At 49.0% G+C, this 19,812-nt stretch overlaps 1 protein-coding gene across 6 annotated transcripts in view; it reads right to left on the bottom strand.

Moving 5' to 3' along the window:
- cdc42bpab (CDC42 binding protein kinase alpha (DMPK-like) b) overlaps positions 1-19,812 on the bottom strand; it is a 51,342-nt gene that overhangs the window by 29,369 nt on the left and 2,161 nt on the right. For all 6 annotated transcript variants that reach the window (XM_084700879.1, XM_084700880.1, XM_084700878.1 and 3 more), the window contains exons 2-5: positions 5,079-5,170; positions 1,991-2,074; positions 1,285-1,380; positions 183-331 (exon numbers count right to left, since the gene is read on the bottom strand). In XM_084700879.1, the coding sequence (XP_084557005.1) occupies positions 183-331; positions 1,285-1,380; positions 1,991-2,074; positions 5,079-5,170 (421 nt within the window). The remainder of the gene's footprint in view (positions 1-182; positions 332-1,284; positions 1,381-1,990; positions 2,075-5,078; positions 5,171-19,812) is intronic.

Raw genomic sequence — 19,812 nt, forward strand, 5'->3', positions numbered from 1 at the left:
TTGATACAAACAGCAGCTCATTTTTGTCATATTTTCTTTGATCCAATCACATTCCAGCGCCGCATTCTGTGATCACGATTCAACCCGGGGCCATGCGTTCCAATACCCATCCCACCATGCTATATAGTGTGTGTGTATATACAGTATCTACCATCCCCATGGTGTTCCGTGCTGGCTCTCACCTGTGGACGTAGTGCAGCTGGTGGACAGAGTCAATGGCCAGGACCATCTCAGCCAGGTAGAAGCGAGCCATGTCCTCGGGCAGGCGGTCCTCAAACTTACTGAGCAGTGTCAGCAGGTCTCCTCCCACGTAGTAGTCCATCACCAGGTACTGAGGAGGGAGGAGGGAGAGGGAGGAAAAAAGATGATCTAACTGAAAAGGTATGACTGTAAGTCAGGTCCGGACTGGGACTGAAAAACGGCCCGGGACTTTGAAACGCAGACCAGCCCACGACCGTGTGTTATCATGGTATATTTTGTTGTTGTTGCATTATGCCACAGCCGTTTGACCGGACGTTCGGGAAATCTCCCAACGGCCAGTCCGACCCTGCTGTAAGCTGTCATTCAATATATTGAAATGAGATTCTAGTCTCCGCTAGGGTCCCTCTCCTCTCACACCCTCTTCCACCTCTATCACTCGGCAGGTGGTCTCAGCCAATCAGAGCCCCCCCCCCCCCCCCCCCCCCGGTCTTTAATGTTACCTCTTATCTGCCCCTCCTGGGCGTTCTATATCTCCTCTCTATGACATCATCCTCTCTTCCCTCTTTCCCTCCTGGATTCTTTCATGTGGAAAATAGCCTCTCCTCCGTTCCTCTGCCCTTTCCGCCTGCCCCCCTCGTAAAGTGCTGTCCTACGGTAGCGGCCTCTGTCAAGGTTATGAGGCTGATGAAGGTTTGGGACGGATGAGGCAGAAGCATGACTAGGCGTCAGAACGGCATGTCGAACGGTGTTGCGGTTGTGGTGTAGATACAGGTGTAGATGTGAGGGGGGTGTGTGTGTGGGTATAGGTGTGTGAGGGGTGTGTGTGTGTGTGTGTGTGTGTGTGTGTGTGTGGGTATAGGTGTGTGTGTGTGTGTGTGGGTATAGGAGTGTGAGGGATGTGTGTGTGTGTGGGTATAGGTGTGTGTGTGTGTGTGTGGGTATAGGTGTGTGTGTGTGTGTGGGTATAGGTGTGTGAGGGATGTGTGTGTGTGTGGGTATAGGTGTGTGTGTGTGTGTGGGTATAGGTGTGTGTGTGTGTGTGGGTATAGGTGTGTGAGGGATGTGTGCGCGGGCGTGTCTCACCAGGTTGATGTCGTCCTGGAAGGCGTAGTGCAGGGTGGTGATCCACTGGCTGTCTCCGTTCACCAGCACGTCACGCTCCTCGCGGAAACACGCCGTCTGCACGAGGTCAAAGGTCAGCCCGCGTCACCACCAGAGCACGTCTGCGTGCGTACGCGTGATAGGGGATGGGGGGAATGTCTCTGAACTTCCTGTAAGTCGCTCTGGATAAGAGCATCTGCTAAATGACTAAATGTACGCATCCTAGCCTGGTTCACGTCTGACGAGCTGTCTCTGTCCATGTGTGTTGTGATGTTTGTGCGGGGTTAGGCTGGTTCTTAGTGCTGGTCTGTGGCTACTGTGAATCCCTTTGAGACATTTCTTGTAAACAGGGGCTATGCAGATAAAGTTTGATTTGGGTGTGTTAGTGTATGCATGTGTGTTAGTGTGTGTGAGTGTACAGGCTACAGTTGGATTGTTTTTCTAGACAGCTTCCCATGTCCAGACGCATGCATACAGACGCCTCAGGGACCAATGAGAATGTCTGACTGACAAGCAGGGGAGGGTCATGTGGAAAGCACATCATGACCAGACATCATGGAGCTACAACTGACATGTGGCCTCAACCACCAAATACCAAACTGAAAATAAACAGTCTTTTAGATGATTCAAATGTATCCTTAAAATACAAATAAAATACGAGTGTTGACATGTTGTCGTTGTCGCTCACCTCCGCTCTCTTCAGCATCTCCCACTTGTTGAGGATCTTCATGGCAAATACCTTGTCTGCATTCTTTACCTTCACCACAGCAACCTGTGGAAAGGCGGACAGATGGAGAGGTCAGGACGGAGGACAAGCACCGGAGAGCGAGACTGTATGCAAAACAGGCACCTCTCTTTCAACTACGGCATCCCTTGATCTGCATTCAAATTGTGGGTTTGTATTCCAATCTCTTTCTGCACCAATCAATATCTTTCAATCAACTGTGATCAGTGATAATCTAGAGAAGGAAGGAAGGAGGGATGGAGAGACGGAGGGATGGTGGGAAGGAAGGAGGGATGACCGTTTTAACTGTCTCATCAGGCCTCGGAGGAGGAGAGGGGGAACAGGAAGAGGAAGGAGGGACACAGGAAGTGACCTCGTACACTGAGTCAGTGACCCCTGCTCTGGAGAGAGAGGCACCACCTGGATCCTCTCTCACAGCTGGGATCCTCCCAGATCAACAGGACATCACTTCAGTGAGCATGCTCAGTTAGACCACTATGATCCAGCACAACTACTACCTTTGTGTATCATGCTTCTAAAATAATAATAATAATAAAAATAATGTATTCATCAAGCAGACACTTTTATTCAAAGTGACATACAGTACAGGGGGTAATTTTATCCTGCGACCTTGATCTGTAGTCAAATGCTGTAACCACTAAGCTACACCCTCCCAGATTCTAGTCAATATGACAGCATGGGTCAGTACAGTGCAGTACAATCCAGGCTGACATGTTGACAGATTAAAGACATGGTAACATGTGAGGAATGGAAGACAGGTGATGACACAATCAGAGGCTACAGCACAAATGGGGGGGGGGGGGGGGGGGGGGGGGGTGGGGTTGGAGGCAGGGCGAGATGTTTTTGTGAGTTAAAACCAGAGAGGAGTAAATAAAACAGAACGGGAGCTTTGGGGTTTGGTTGGGTTTCAGCGGTTTGGTGGCGGTGATAGGATGACAGTCGGGGGCGGCACTTGCGACTCCCTGACACCTGTGACGCAAGCCCTCTGTCCATTGTTAGGCGGTATAAACAGGAGAGCAGGGAGCATTCCTCAAACCAGTAGAGTAGCTGGCTGCAGGAGGCCAGACAACCAGAGTGCTTTGGCTGCCAGGAAGGAGACAAGCGAGGGCCTTCTTCCCTCCCCTTCACTCCAACACACACACACAGAAACAGATACACTGCCACACACACATGGCCGCACACAAGCACACGTGTGAAATAGATACACACGTGGACTCGCAAACACACACGGCAACATAACACACATAGCAACATAACACACACACAGTCTGCAGTCCATTAAATGAGCGGTGTAGAAAAAGAGGGAGAATGCTAATGCAATGATAACATTCCTCCACTGTTTGGGTTTCCCCGAGTGATCTGATCAAGCAAAGAGAGGAGGAGAGGAAGAGAGGAGGGGGAGCAAACTGTTTTTGGCAGTGACCTTGTGTTTAGTCTCCCCCCCTAAACCCCTCCTTCCCTCCCCTCTATCCCTCCATCTTTCCATCCCTCCCTTCGCCCTGTTTTCCTAGCTTTCTCCTCTCATGTCTGTGTGAAGCCCGGGCCCACATGCTCCACACTGCAGTCGGAGGAAAGCCATTCATCAGGAAAGCTCAAACGCCACGCACACATGCCATTTCTCTTCCAACGCTGACAATGGGAGGATAAAATAAAAACATCCTGGCTAAAACTACTTATTTCCCTCCCTATCTGCTTCCCACAGCTTCCAGGTCCGATAACTCCACCCTTCAACGCAAGACCTTACCTGTCAGTAAGCTGTATTTTTATTGGGCAATTTGGACTATTTACTCAAAAATACTAAAAAAAGCTATATTTTAATGGACCACTGCTAGCACAAGTCCGGAACTAGCTATGGTCTTGCTAGGTAGCGTGAGTTTATTGTCTTTTTTTGCTAGATAACTCACTCCACATCCTATAAAGCCAGCTAGCGATTCAAACACACGCTACCTTGCAAGACTGCTCTCCGGTAACCCATTGCTTATTTCTGACTTGCTAAGAGGGCTGCGACAAATCCACATCTGGTGTGCTGGAATGCTCTGCTCCTTCATGGCAAGGACCAGGTGCCGAACCAGGCGCGCCACAGGGGCTAGTATCATTAATAAAATAAGAACGAGCGGTCATGCGTTACGGTAGCGCTTACCGCACGGCTAACGTCACAGCGTCGAGAATAGCACTGACACGGTTTGAAACATGCTGAGGGAGGAACGTAAATGATGTTCTTCCAGCGGTCAAAGAGAACAGGGTAGAACCAGGCCTTAAGAGGCCTGGACCCTGGCCCAGACTCAGAACAGACAGGGCTCAGCTTACATAGGTGAGGGGGATGTGTGTGTTTAGCTACTGTAAGTTGTGCTTTTGTGAATGTGTGTTTATGTGAGGGTGTAGGTTTATTGTGTTAGTATGAGTGTATGCATGTGTACGTTTCTTGTGTGTTTGTGTGCGTGTATGACATATGTAATCCTAAACTGCAGTGTCTGCCAATCACTACCTGACTCTCCAGCATTCCCCATCACTGACATCACTCCCCCTTGAACACGTAATAACCATGTTTCAGCTGGACCCACAGCAACTCACCAATGAGGCCTGCTTTCACTTTCACCCAGATCGGTTTCCCCCAAACACACACACCGGCTGTTATCAATCCGAAGAACGCTGAGAACGCAAGTACATTCTTTTAAAGAACGTTCTTGCAAGCGTCCTTGCGAGAATGGTCTTGCAAGTCCGCAAGGACTTCTGGGAAATCAGAAGCGTTCTCGCTGGTCAAGTCACCATCCGATGCATCCTCGATAAAAGGGGTGAATCAGGAACATTTCCGGGAATTTTTGCCGTTCTTGGTGACTTGTGTTCTTTGGATTGGAACCGTACTCGGGCAATAAAAGATGACGTCAAACGAGTTCGCAAGAACACAAGAACGGAAAAAAACCTGGATTGATAAACAGCCACCGTCAAAGGGAGCGCCTGGCTTCCTTTACACCAGTCATGTGGATTGGTGGTTCTGTTGTGTAAATAGCTGACAGGGAGAGAAGTTGCTTACCTCACCAAAGGCCCCACGACCAATCACCTTGAGGATCTCAAAGTCCTCTTTGTGTAGGCGCATCTGCTTGACCCTGGAGGTGAAGGGTTTGGCTGCGGGAGAGAAGAGAGGAGACAGGGTTAGGGGATGGATACAGAGTCAGGGGATGGATACAGGGTCAGGGGATGGATACAGGGTCAGGGGATGGATACAGAGTCAGGGGATGGATACAGGGTCAGGGGCTGGATACAGGGTCAGGGGATGGATACAGGGTCAGGGGATGGATACACAGTCAGGGGATGGATACAGAGTCAGGGGATGGATACAGACTCAGGGGATGGATACAGGGTCAGGGGATGGATACAGAGTCAGGGGATGGATACAGGGTCAGGGGATGGATACAGGGTCAGGGGATGGATACAGAGTCAGGGGATGGATACAGGGTCAGGGGATGGATACAGGGTCAGGGGATGGATACAGGGTCAGGGGATGGATACAGAGTTAGGGGATGGATACAGAGTCAGGGGATGGATACAGGGTCAGGGGATGGATACAGAGTCAGGGGCTGGATACAGGGTCAGGGGATGGATACAGGGTCAGGGGATGGATACAGGGTCAGGGGATGGATACAGAGTCAGGGGATGGATACAGGGTCAGGGGATGGATACAGAGTCAGGGGCTGGATACAGGGTCAGGGGATGGATACAGGGTCAGGGGATGGATACAGGGTCAGGGGATGGATACAGAGTCAGGGGATGGATACAGAGTCAGGGGTACACTTTCCTACAGGTACACGCTTTAATTTGTCATTTGTTTAACGACATGCCCTTGTGTTTCTTCCCATTGGCACGTATTTGCTTATCACGATGTATTGTGAGGGGTCAGGTGGAACACAGGGTCTGGGGGCACCCTCTCCTGATTGAGGTAATCAACTAACAGGTGTCACTCATATTCCTGATTGTGCTTGCTTTAAAAGGACCCGATTAGAGGAAGGAGAGGAGAGTGGAGCCGGAGAGTGACGGGCGCAACGGCGGTTGAGGGACCGTCTAAGATTGAAACAGTTATATGCATTTATTTACGAAGTGTTTTTTTTTGTTGACCGGTTTTGACTACCTAGTACGGCAGTGGGCCTGCTAGCGTTCTGGCTCCGCTAAAAAGAGAAAAAATATAAATAACCGAAGTATTGCTGCAAACTGTCCGTCTCAGCGTCTCATTTTGCTATCCTGCACCCGGGGGGGGAGAACGAATCATCACAGTATGCTTCATGTTTTGGCTACCTGCAATGTTTTTGGGGTTATCTCGTTGTTTATGATCATTCACCAGATGCGCTTTTTGTAAAGCTCTCTCTTGGAAGTAAAATGTAAATGTCTGCTTGGCAGTGTGGTAGAGGCTGGGATCACAGACAGGGCAGGGAGGTGACAGAGACTGATTTGAAAGGTATGTGTCAAGGTTGGATAAACACGGTTTTGTGTGTCAAGATTGTGACAAGATTGTGTTACTCGATGCGATCCAAACAACTTTACACATGACACTGCGTCATACAGTGAGCGATTCTCGAGATGATCGAGGCACAGACACACACACACAGACTCCTGCCTCTGTAGTTACATGTGTACACACTTAGCAGATGCTTTTAGCCAACAATGTCATCATATTTGAACCTGGGACCCTTCTGATCGGCCGACACTGTCCGTGTTTCCCAGATTCGTTAAGAAGCTCTTAACGCTAAGATCTTCTTAGGAACGTTGTAAGAGTGCTGTAGAACGCTCTTGGAACGTTCCTAAGAAGCTCTTAGCGTTAAGAGCTTCTTAACGAATCTGGGAAACCCGCCGAGTGCTGAGCTACACCCACCTACACCTGTTCCAGACGAGACTCCCTATCCACCTTACAAGCCATGTCGCAGAGGTCTTCACACATGCAGATCAGCATCTAGTACCAAGCAAAACAGTTCCACCTCCCTACACCCTCCTGGCCGGGCCTAGAGCGGAAGGCAAGCACTTCAGATAGATCATCAATCCAAATGTGTGTCAGACCAGGTTTCCTGGCCCCTCGTCCTCATTGAGTCTCACAGCCCCTCCGACCGGCAGCCTGAATCTCACCCGGAAGTGGTGACTCAGCCCAGTGCTCAGCATACACACTCAATCTCATTACCCTGCACAGTATCACAGTATCTTATGGATGCATCAGCTCCTATCTTCTGTAACAGGATTATCATATTATATGATCTCACAGTGTAATCTAGAGCTGAGAGCTGAAGCAGTTATCAACCACATTCACACAGGCGTCTCTACTGCCTCGAAACTGAGAGGGAGAATTTGGCCCGGTTTGGTTTGGGTGTTAATATAGACTGCGGGCAAAGAAAGCTTTTTGGCACACTAATTAGCTTATTTACTAATCCTGACGCGAGGTGTGAACCAGCCCGGAAATTTCCGTCTGACTGCCCAAGCCGTGACATATCCGAACCAGAACAGGATCATCTGATAACCAGACCTGGACCAGGACCATGATCAGACCAGTTCCACACCAGAGCCAGACCAGGGCCTAGGATTGAGGGGGCTGAAGATCTCGAGGGTTGGCAGCCATTCAACACCCTCTAACGCCCTGACGACCTGGATCATAGCCCCAGTCCTGCCTGGTCTGGCCTGGCACATAGCCGGTGGCTCCTGGCACCTGGCTCTGTCTGGGTCCATTACCATGAGGCTATTAGAGCTCAGCAGGTATCTGACAACACACCTACACCTGCCCCCAATCACAACACACATGTGTGTGTGTGTTTATGTGTGTGTGTGCTGATTAATAGCTGAAGGCCAACGCAGAGCCGGACTGCAGAGATGAGAATGATTCGTGTTAGACCAGCCCCACAGTACGGCCCTCCACAGAGACCTGAGGCACACCAACAGCCTCCTGAGTCGGCCTGGCGTGTCTGCGTCCAGCACACCGGCTGCTTTGTGTGGAGCTAAAGAGCTTTTCTCTCTGTCGCCTTGATACGAGGCAAGGCCAAAGCAAACGAAACCCCTCTGCTTTTTATGAATGATGTGTCAATAGTGGACTATTGTTTATAGCAGGTGGTTCATTCTGCAGTTGAAGGTCCTCATACAAGAGGCCCGCGTCTAACACAGAAGCAGAGATGATCCGGCAGGTTGGGTTTATAAATAGAGACCAGTTGTTTGTTACTGCAGGACCTTAAAAACAAGCCTGCGACACTGTAGGCTAAACATTAGACTTTGACACACTTGAACACGTTTAACACACACAAACGCATCCACACACACACATCCACACACACACACACACACACACCAGTCTCTCCCAAGATTGACTCAAGGATCAGGAGTTCCAATCGTCTGACGGTGGAGGCATTGTGACATCGCTCCCTTCTTCGCACACTCCTCGAGACAAAGGCCTCACAGTCACGACTTCACTATCAAAACACACAGGTGGTTCCAAACACGGCGGCCGTTGCTATGACAAGGTGTGGCGCCGGCCGGTTTGTGATGCCTTGTGCACGCGGTCCCGGCCCAACTCTGACTGGCTCTCTCTTTGTCTTCTCGGGGTTTTGCAAGAGCTCTCAAAGACCTTCAATGTTCTTCCCCGGACTGGAACTTGACAAAGTGTCACTCATTCAGCATAAGAACCGCAGAGTGTTTCTCATCCAGAAACCCACGCTCGTACACAGAAACTCACACTGCAGGCCTGTGCCGTGCAACTGGAAAAACATACGTAGAGCCAACTAATCCACAGCCAGACTGGTTAGAAGCAAATCCTTCTGGTTATCAGCCCAATCTAGGGCTGTCTGCTCTCCCTCCAGTCTGAACAGTGTGATCACTCATTACTGATAACTGTGTTCACGCTGTGGCAGCAACATTAGACATATTCAGGCCTCAGAAATGGGCCTCTCTTAAGAGTCCTGAGTTTCCCACGTGTGTGTACAGTATGTATGTGCATAATGTGATACAGTCACAGTGCATTGCATTTATCAGTCTGCTGATTCTGCCTGCGTTACTTAATGAGTCCTGAGTAGAGGGAGGGATGGAGAGAGTGGTCGGGTAGAGATGGAAATAGAGAGGCAGAAAGAGGGCGGGTGGGGGAGTAAAGAAGAGAAGAAAGGGCAGAAAGAGGGGTATCTCTGTCTTTCTGTCTCAATCTCCCTCCCTCTATCCATCCCTCGAGCCATCTCTTTATCCACCCCTCTATCCATCCCTCCATCCATCCCTCCATCCATCACTCCATGCCTCTCTTGCCCATCCATCTCTCTGTCCCTCTCTACCCCCCTTCTTCCATCCATAAACCCCTTTTACCTCCATCGCTCTCTCCCCCCCTCCATCTCCCCTACACTCCCTGCCTCCCTTCCCAGCAGCAGAGCTGTGTCAGTACAGCAGGTCCTGGGACATCTGGAAGCCATCAGAGGGATTATTTACCACCACAGTGAGGTAACGATACAAAAATGCCGTTTGCAGAGGAGAGGAGAGAGAGAGAGAGAGAGAGAGAGAGAGAGAGAGAGAGAGGAGTGGAGAGGGAAGGAGAGGAGGAGAGACATGAGGTGAGGGGAAGTAGAGGAGAGGAGGGTGACCTGGGAACAGCCTTGTGAGAAACCACAGGAGGAGGTAGCCTGGGGTCGAACGTCACACCTCGTAACCCCACCTGGGTTCCCCACCACAGCCTGACCTGGACCACGCTGGCCTGAGTTCAAACCCAACAGCCCCGGTAACCACAAGGCCATTACAACAACCTGGAGTTTCTCCTCTAACACTTACTATCAGAACAATTCCAAAAAAGAATATGTTCATTCTATACTCCTATAAGGGTTCTGTACTTGGCTCTGTCAAACAGCTGCCACGATTCTACTTCAAACCCAGCAGTGAGTGGGGTGGCCCTCAGAGTTTGAGAGAGGGAACATAGGTCTAGCTCAGTGGTTAGAGCTTTTGCCTACAAATCAAGAGGTCCCAGGTTCAAATACTGATTTGTAAATTGCTTTGGATAAAAGCTGAAAGAATGCATGTTATTCTCATAAGTCAGGAGTAGACTACTGTAGCCCTTCACAAGATCACCCTCTGGGAAAGGTCTCGCTTCCACAGAAGAGCCATTATTTCATTGGTACTTCCTGGTTAAATAAAGGGTAGATAAATACAACCAAATTGAGGGAAGGAGCCCGGCAGCAAAGTGGACGGTTATCAAAGAGAAAATCTAGAAGTTACGAAGCAGGGAAAAAAGAATATTGGGGGTGCTGGAGTTGGAAAGTGACCCGAATGTGACATCAACAAGCAGTCCAAAAATAAAGCTAACCCTTTTAGCATTTAATTGCAAGTAGCTTAAACTACCCAGTAAATTACCCAAATTACAGATGAAAACTGAAGCAGGCCCTTGGAGTCGTGGCCAGGGGGGTCTGGGGAGCACAGATGTGAGGGGGGGCAAGGAAGAGCGTCGCAGCCAAAACCCTGACTCGGTCTCCAACAGCTAAATCTAACGTTTCCCCTGAGGCCATGCCAAGGAGAGGAACCCAGCGTGTGTTTTGTCATGTGTGATGTATGTCAGCCTTCACAGACAAGCGGGCACACTGATCAATCATTAATAAGTACCAAAATACATATAACACATTCTGGGAATCGCTTACACACAACATAAACATGCATCAGAGCATTAAATTGAGTTTAACGCTACACTGCACACCAGTGACACCAGTATTCCCAGAGCCATGTTGGTCTCTTAGACCCCTGACACACACAGACACACACACATAGGCACAGACACACACACACAGACACACACACACATACACACCGGCACAGACACACACTGCTATAATTTAAGGGGAAAGCTGGTTAGACATGGAACGCTAAACCAAGCGATCTGGGCTTAGCAGTAAACACACAAACAGGATGTTCCCAAAATATTAAGATGCCAGAGGGAGGGAGAGAGGGAGGGAGGGAAGGGAGAAAGGCGACCAGACAAACAATAGATTCGATCTGGATTACTACTGTGAGAAAAGCCTACCCACTCACGCAAACATGCAAACATGAGCAAAAACTTCTAACTGATAATCCACACTAATAAGGTTTAAACCTTGAAGATTAAACGGTTTATATACACCACAACTTCAGTAATCAACTGTGCCAAAAATCATGGGACATGTTTGCGTGTGTGTGCAGGTGTCTATGTATGTGTGTGTTTGTGTGTACACGTAGTGAAAGAAACTGTTTGAATGTGTACCAAAAATGTACCAACAACTGTGCCAAGACTTATGGGACATGTTTGTGTGTGTGTCACTGCAGTCATGATGTAAGCATCCATTTCTGGAAGGAACATGCCTTCGCTGGTGTCTGCAAGATAGCTGTCATACCAGGCATTATTCACTAGATCAAGGGTTCAAATCCTGCTCAGCCCAAGCAGACAAAGTCCCTGTAATGCTGCTATCACATCATGGGATTGAGTCCCACACCTACAGCACAGATAGTAAGTCACTTTGGATTAAAGAGTCTGCGAAATCGATCAATATAACTGTAAATTCAGCAATAATCACGGCCTAACATAACAGATGAGTTGTACGTAGCAACGGTCACCATCAGGATCCGAAAATGTTTCGTTCAGCTGACGCTTTTTTTCTAAGCGACTTTCAGGGGGAGATTTGAACCTGGCATCTTGATCTGCAGTCAAATGCTTTAACCACTGAGCTATACCTATTCCCCCTTGATTGTGGATGAGGAGATAAGTTGGTCTGATGGGGATTCGGCCTCCAGCAGACCAGACTTGGATTAAAGAGGCCTGCATAGCTTAAATACCTGGATATAGACAAGGTTTATTTGAATTGTCTTTATTAGTTTCGGCAGACATGGTGGTGACAGCAGGGTGTGGGCTCCGTCTCCGGGAAGCCTCACAATTTTCATCGCAGCGAATTTGCGGTGCGTTTCAATTGAGGGCCTCTGGGGCCTCAGACTGACAGCAGCAGCTGCCCTCACCTGCCTCCGGTTCTCTCACCAGCAGGCCTCGGTTGTCTCGTCAAGGAGCTAAGGACTCTCTAGGTCTCAGAGTCCAAACCTTTGGCTCACATGTCAGATGTTTCCGGGGAGTGGGGGTGGGGGTTCTTCACAATACCCACTCAACAAGCCCTGTGGCCCAGGGAGAGTTGGGTGACAGGCCAGGCTCCCAGCTCCGCTGAGATAGGCTGTCCTGAACACCCCCTGGGACCGCTCTCTCTCTCTACGGTCCTACAAAACATTGATCACTTCAAACCTTTTAACATAATTGAGCTGAAAGTATTCTCAACTGTGCGTGCTGGTCTGTGAGTGATGATGATGTGATCAGGACAGACTGTCTGTGGGGTAAACCTTGTCAAACAGGCAGGGCAGCTTTCCCTCTCTCCTCATCAATTACAGAATAGGTAGAAACACCTCTAGAGGTTAGAACCAGGCCCCTTCCATATCGTTACAGCTGGGGCTCGAGTCACGATAACGTGACAGATAACCTTCAAGGAAGCACTCCACAAATCTGACCCCCCCACCCCACCCCCCTTAAGCCGACTTGTCACTGAGGGAGAAAAGATTGCCATTTGCTTGACATGATTATCCGGGTTTTCAGTCTGTGTTCAAATGCCCACCCACCACCCCCGCCTCCCTCCCTACCTCAACCCCCTGCCGTGGGGTGGTGTGTCAGGTAACTTTAGCCCTCTGCTTCTCTGGGAGCTGGGAGTGGCCAGGTGATCTCTACCTGGCTGGGGCTTGTCTATTAGGACCCACTGGAAGACACAGGGGCTGGAGGTGGGCCTGGAGGGCCCTGTCTCAATACTGCAGATATACCCGGAGGGCCCTGTCTCAATACTGCAGATACACCTGGAGGGCCCTGTCTCAATACTGCAGATATACCCGGAGGGCCCTGTCTCAATACTGCAGATATACCCGGAGGGCCCTGTCTCAATACTGCAGACCTGGAGGGCCCTGTCTCAATACTGCAGATATACCCGGAGGGCCCTGTCTCAATACTGCAGATACACCTGGAGGGCCCTGTCTCAATACTGCAGACCTGGAGGGCCCTGTCTCAATACTGCAGATACATCTGGAGGGCCCTGTCTCAATACTGCAGACCTGGAGGGCCCTGTCTCAATACTGCAGTGACCCATCCTTCTCCTGTTGGGTTTTCTGACCTGACAAGGACAGCTCTGGTGAGATTTGCTTGACAAGAGCTGTCCTAGCAACTGTTGCTGTGCATACCCAAGCACACCATCAAGTAGATAATAACTGATAAATGGATTAAGGTAAAGGGAGACAGAAAGATCTGGCGTTGAAGAGCTGGAACAGGTCCATCGAGGTGAATCATCATATGTTTACGATCCCTCTGGTTCTGGAAGGTCATATGACTCTTAGTCTATGACATAACCTGGGTAGGACACAGCAACAGCATACACAGGATCCCACACACTGGAACCTGAAGAAAACCACAAAGACACCACTTTCTGAACACGGTAACTGGAAGGAGGGTAATAGTTAATCACACTCTCTCCTGCAGTTCCATTCCAGCTTAAAAGTAACATCTGAAAACACTAGTTCGCTGAGCTAACTATCACCTGGGAGACCAAGGTGACAGTGCTGGGGCTTGTAACCAGAAGTATTTCACAAATTTGCATCTGGCTAGAGGGGGACAAGTCTGGACGTGCGCGTCCGGGCCTTCCTTCAGAGAGACAGCGAGGACGACACCCCACTGCAGAGACATGAATTACATTTCAAAGGAAATATTACAAAATCGCTTGATGCTGGCTAGGAGCCAGAGCCAGAGCCAGAGCCTTGTTGTTGAGATGGGGTCCCTGGACTATTCTCCTTTTCAACAATAATAAAGACAGTTGAATAACAGGAGGAAATGAAGGCCCAGCTTAAGCCAGTTCTCTGTCCATAAGGCGGTCAGACGGATCTGTTTTGATGATGTTACCCTATTTGCCTCAGATATTGGGCTAATCTTTGTTTTGAACTGTTGGACACATTAGCCTCCTGGTTGACTTGGAAACGCTTGCTACTACACTGGTCTAGATCAGGTTATCCAGTCACATGACTAGTGAGCATATTGTAGAGGACAATGTTCTTGTTAGGACCAGCAACATCTCTGGGATCATCTACGCATGTTGTGTTAGAATAATCTGGTTCTTCAGAGAGCTTGTTGAAATATTAATCGACTTTAATGACAACAAAGTACAATCGATAATGGCATGTGGTCACTGAGTCAAATGATGACTTTTCCCGCAAACAAAATACAACAAACTCAACCAACACTTAAGTAGGACATTTAAGAAAACCCCTTTGGTATCAACAACATCAGATAAGCATCCAGCAGAGCTGTTAAACAGAGCTTCTGGATGCAGGGATAAAGCATTTTGAGCATATGGACAATAATGATCCTAAAATACACAAGTATTTACATTCTGTAGTCAGTATAGTTAAGAGCTGTGTGTGTGTGTGTGTGTGTGTGTGTGTGTGTGTGTGTGTGTGTGTGTGTGTGTGTGTGTGTGTGTGTGTGTGCGTGTGTGTGTGTCACCCTCATAGCCTGCTTTGACACACACACTCTCATCAGGATCCCCTGATGTTGTGGACTGGATATTGGGTTTCTTGGATTTCCTTTGGGATTAATAAAGAGAACTGTCTGTCACATTCTGTAAAGATCGCAGCACACTGATGGGAAAGACTCCAACCCCAATCCCCCTCCTTCCCCTCACCAACCATGGCTACCTGTGTTTTTTAGGTTAGTATGAAAGGGGTAAAAGATTTGACGGGACAGGCTAGCTCTTTCTAGGCTGTGGGGGAGCAGAGATGATGGTCTATAAATAGGCCATCCAGTAGATGTCCACAGACAATTGAGATGACTATCAGAGCGACCACAGGATTTCCCTGCGCTATGTGGTGAGGAGAAACTGTCCTGATCCAGAAAACAGTTCCTTTCCCAGGAGAGAGACAGTGTAATGGAAACATAGCTAGCAGTACACACACACACCTAAAAACTAAAAATCCGCACTAACCCACAAACATCCTATTCATACTTAGTGGAGAGAGAGAGAGAGAGACAGAGAGACAGACATGCTGACAAACAGGTAATCTGATTAGTCAGCGCAGGAGCACGGCTTCATTTTATTAGTGAAATCAGGCCTGACAACCAGGTGATCCAGCAGAGGGGCCGGCCCAGCCAGATCAGGCCCGTGTGAGAAGAGGGAGGCCTGGGCTCGGCCAGCTGAATGAAAGCCTGTCCTGTTCTGGTGCTCCGAAGGAAAGCCCTGACTCCCGTGATTGGAAGTCACGGGGAAACAGAGAGCGTCCCTTCCCCGCTGGTCATCCCAGACACCAGTGCTGCAACATCGGCCTAATATTAGCCCCCAACAGGGTCACCCTCAAAGCCACCAGCACATCACAAAGACAAGGACACGCCGCCCGTGGCTGCCTTGTTCACGAGCGGGATGGTCGTCCAGGGATTGAGCAGAGGGAGTCTCACACTGACAACAGTAGTCGGTTTTAGTAGATGTTCAATATCTATTAAGTTGTGGTGTGTGTGTGATTGCACAAACTCTGGTTATCGGGCAACATGTCCCTGACTGGGTTGAATCCATAGCCAAGTCTGAATAGATAACACACAGCTTGGTCTGAACACTGCCTGGTCTGAACACAGTATGGTCTGAACACAGTATGGTCTGAACACTGCCTGGTCTGAACACTGCCTGGTCTGAACACAGTATGGTCTGAACACTGCCTGGTCTGAACATAGTATGGTCTGAACACAGTATGGTCTGAACACAGTATGGTCTGAACACTGCCTGGTCTGAACACAGTATGGTCTGAACACTGCCTGGTCTGAACACAGTATGGTCTGAACACAGTATGGTCTGAACACTGCCTGGTCTGAACACAGTATGGTCTGAACACAGTATGGTCTGGACACACAGCCTGGACTGAACACAGTATGGACTGAACACTGCCTGGTCTGAACACAGTATGGTCTGAACACAGTATGGTATGGACACACAGCCTGGACTGAACACAGTATGGACTGAACACTGCCTGGTCTGAACACAGTATGGTATGGACACACAGCCTGGACTGAACACAGTATGGTCTGGACACACAGCCTGGTCTGAACACAGTATGGTCTGAACACAGTATGGTCTGGACACACAGCCTGGACTGAACACAGTATGGACTGAACACAGTATGGACTGAACACTGCCTGGTCTGAACACAGTATGGTCTGAACACTGCCTGGACTGAACACAGTATGGTCTGGACACACAGCCTGGTCTGAACACAGTATGGTCTGAACACAGTATGGTCTGGACACACAGCCTGGACTGAACACAGTATGGACTGAACACTGCCTGGACTGAACACAGTATGGACTGAACACTGCCTGGACTGAACACAGTATGGACTGAACACAGTATGGACTGAACACTGCCTGGACTGAACACAGTATGGACTGAACACTGCCTGGTCTGAACACAGTATGGTCTGAACACAGTATGGTCTGAACACTGCCTGGACTGAACACAGTATGGTCTGGACACACAGCCTGGTCTGAACACAGTATGGTCTGAACACAGTATGGTCTGGACACACAGCCTGGACTGAACACAGTATGGACTGAACACTGCCTGGACTGAACACAGTATGGACTGAACACTGCCTGGACTGAACACAGTATGGACTGAACACAGTATGGACTGAACACTGCCTGGACTGAACACAGTATGGACTGAACACTGCCTGGTCTGAACACAGTATGGTCTGAACACAGTATGGTCTGAACACTGCCTGGACTGAACACAGTATGGACTGAACACTGCCTGGTCTGAACACAGTATGGTCTGAACACAGTATGGTCTGGACACTGCCTGGTCTGAACACACAGCACTGCAGAGATGCAACTCAGCAGACCCATCCATCATTCAGGGCTGCTGGCCTTTACTGCACTGTCACTCTGACAGCCCCAGCCCCACCCCCAGCCCCAATAAACTGCGACGACGAGTTGATCCGCTACACTGTTACTGGGCAGAGAGAGAGAGAGAGAGAGAGAGAGAGGCGGGGGGGGGGGGGGGGGGGGGGGTTGTGGACAAAGAGCATGGCCTGAACAGCTGCTCTAGTCCTAACATTGCACCTCCACTCCAAATTCCACAGCGCAGCTCTGAGAGCCTCTGTCTTGAGTCAGCGCTTTCACACACAGCTGAGCCCGGACAAAATGCAGGGATGCTTGGGCTACGGCAAGCACGGAGGGCCAGAAAACACGCTAGCTGCTAACTCCTAGTACGTTAACCGCTGGGCCTCGTGTAGCCAACCACATCATTTCACCCATCAACACCTTTCCTCAGCGCAGCAAATCACCACGAAATACTGTGTGGATACCACACCCGGTCAGCTCCGTAGGAAGAGTGGGAAGGTTTTCATATCAGGGCAGATTCCCAGTGACATCAGAGGGGAGGTTATTCCCCCCCCCACCCCATCCTAAAGTTGGCTCTTCTGGGACACAGTGAATCATGAATATGCTGGTTGATCAGCTGTCAGATCTGCCACTGTGAGCTAAAATCCCCTCTTTACATTAGGAATAACAGCCATGGACGCCAGTTTTTTTGTCTTTTTTCTCTCAGTCAGACACATCTGCACTCATGCACACACCAAAAACAGACACACACACATCCTGCAGCAGAGACTGTGTATCCTCTTCCATGACCACCACAGAAACTCCAGTTCAGTAACTGAGGGGGGAAGACACAAGAATGCAGGCCGCGCTTCAGCCAAGTTGGCAATGAACGCATTTCAAACCGGGGAGAAGAAAAAAAAGGCGGCTTAAGTCGCTAGCACAAATTCGTCCTTTCATAGCAAGGGAAATTGTTTGAGAAAACAGTGTGTCTCTGTGTGTCAGTCTGTCGGTATCACTGGTCTAGACTTGGCTGTCAGGGGACAGGAAGGGGAAGAGGGCTTAATTGCTCCTCTGGGTCTGACTCATTAAGAAGGAGAGTAGCGTTCCTTTTTCAGCCAGAGAGAGACTGCTACACCATTTGCCTCACCCAAGTGAAACAATTTAAAAGTATACTAACAAAGAGGGGAGAGGAGATGAGAGGAGGAGATGAGAGGAGGGAGAGAGGAGATGAGAAGAGGAGCCGAGGAGAAGCCGTCTTTTTCCTTTTGTGATAAGCTAAGCATCACTGTCTTCCTATTGAAGAATATTATATATACTGCATGTTTTCCTTTCAGACTGTATGTTGAAAAGACTGGAACTAGGTGCAAGTGTACAGTCTACTACCACTCTGGTTTCTTGAGTGTTACTTGCCAAGCAAGTACTTAGGCCAGTTTCTGATGATGGATTACATCCTGTAATAGCCTAACTTGGCAGTAGTCAGATGGCATTCTTACTCTCCAAGGCCTGGGCTGAGTGCATGAGATATTGAGCACATAGCATGAATGAATTCTTCTCTGTTACATTTAGTGCACTTAAGTGTTTCATATACTAGACTGTCTGTGGAGGAGGGGAGAGGAGTGATTAAACAAGTGAGTGACCTTGCCACGATGTGTCTTTATAGGCAGGCAAGCAGCACACGGGAATGACCGAAGCACACAAAACAAAGAGACACTTCCTGGTATGACATCATGTGCCTGAAAGTACACCCCAGTCCCTTCGGCACTTCCTGTCCCAGCCCTGCGGAATCTCCAGACAGGAAACAGTATAACGGCCAGCATCGTGACAAGGATGTCCTGACCCCTGCTCCACAATCAACCTCACTCATCATGATCTCCATACAGCAGGCCTACCACACTAACCAGCTTCAGCACCTGGACTGGCCTAGTGCCTGCACTGACGACAGAGAAGTCACAGATGTTATTGTTGCACTATAGTTTATATTTTGTTTGCACTGCGCCCAGTAAATAGGCCGTTCCTTCACTCTGACCACTGACATACTGTTAGAGCTACACACTCCCGATCCTCGATCTTCTGCTGTACTCTCCACATTGACTCACTGTCAACGTGTTGCTTTGGACAAAAGTGTCTGTTAAGCAAGTAAAACGTTCAATCCTAATTCTAGCTCGCCCCTGCAATCACAGACCAACTAGAGTTGGAGTCTGCTAGCCAGCGCCCAGGAGCGTGGAAGAGTGTCCACTCTGCTGTAGCACCCCACAGCCTCTGAGCAGCTGGCCAATGTAGACTGTGTTCATACAAGACTGAGGAAGGTCTTAGCAAGGTTTCCGACCTTGTCTGTTCCTGGAGAGCTAGCTTCCTGAAGGTTTTCACTCCAACGTCAATCAAGCACACCTGATTCAAACAATTAGCTGGTTGATGTTTTGAATCAGGTTAGTTTAAACTGGGACTGGAGCACAAACCTACGGGCAAGTAGCTCTCCAGGAACAGGGTTGGAGATGCCCTGGTCAAGAACTTAACTTATTGGTGGGTCACCTTTTATATGACTAATCTTTATATCAGGTTAATAGGAGGCTACGCAGGCTAAACAATAAGATCAAACACTATAACTCAGCCTTTGCTTTACTAAAGACTATTCTACTTTGATACTTACCAAAGCATGTTTAAGAGAAATTGGCTAAGCCAAATCTGGTTATAGTAGCTATGTAGCAAAAAAACATGTGTCTCTGTAACTTGTCTTTTAAAGTTCATGGCCAGGCTGGCCCTCATCTCATGTGTTAAGTTTCAAGGGTTTTATGTAATATCCTTGTAAAAAGGATATGGGCTGGCTAGTAGTAAATAAAGCTATACCAGTCCAGACTATGCTATAGACCAGTACAGGCTATGA

The sequence above is a fragment of the Hypomesus nipponensis genome, chromosome 6 (genome assembly GCF_054491055.1).
Source record: "Hypomesus nipponensis isolate SF chromosome 6, ASM5449105v1, whole genome shotgun sequence".
In the NCBI taxonomy this organism is placed as follows: Eukaryota; Metazoa; Chordata; class Actinopteri; order Osmeriformes; family Osmeridae; genus Hypomesus; species Hypomesus nipponensis.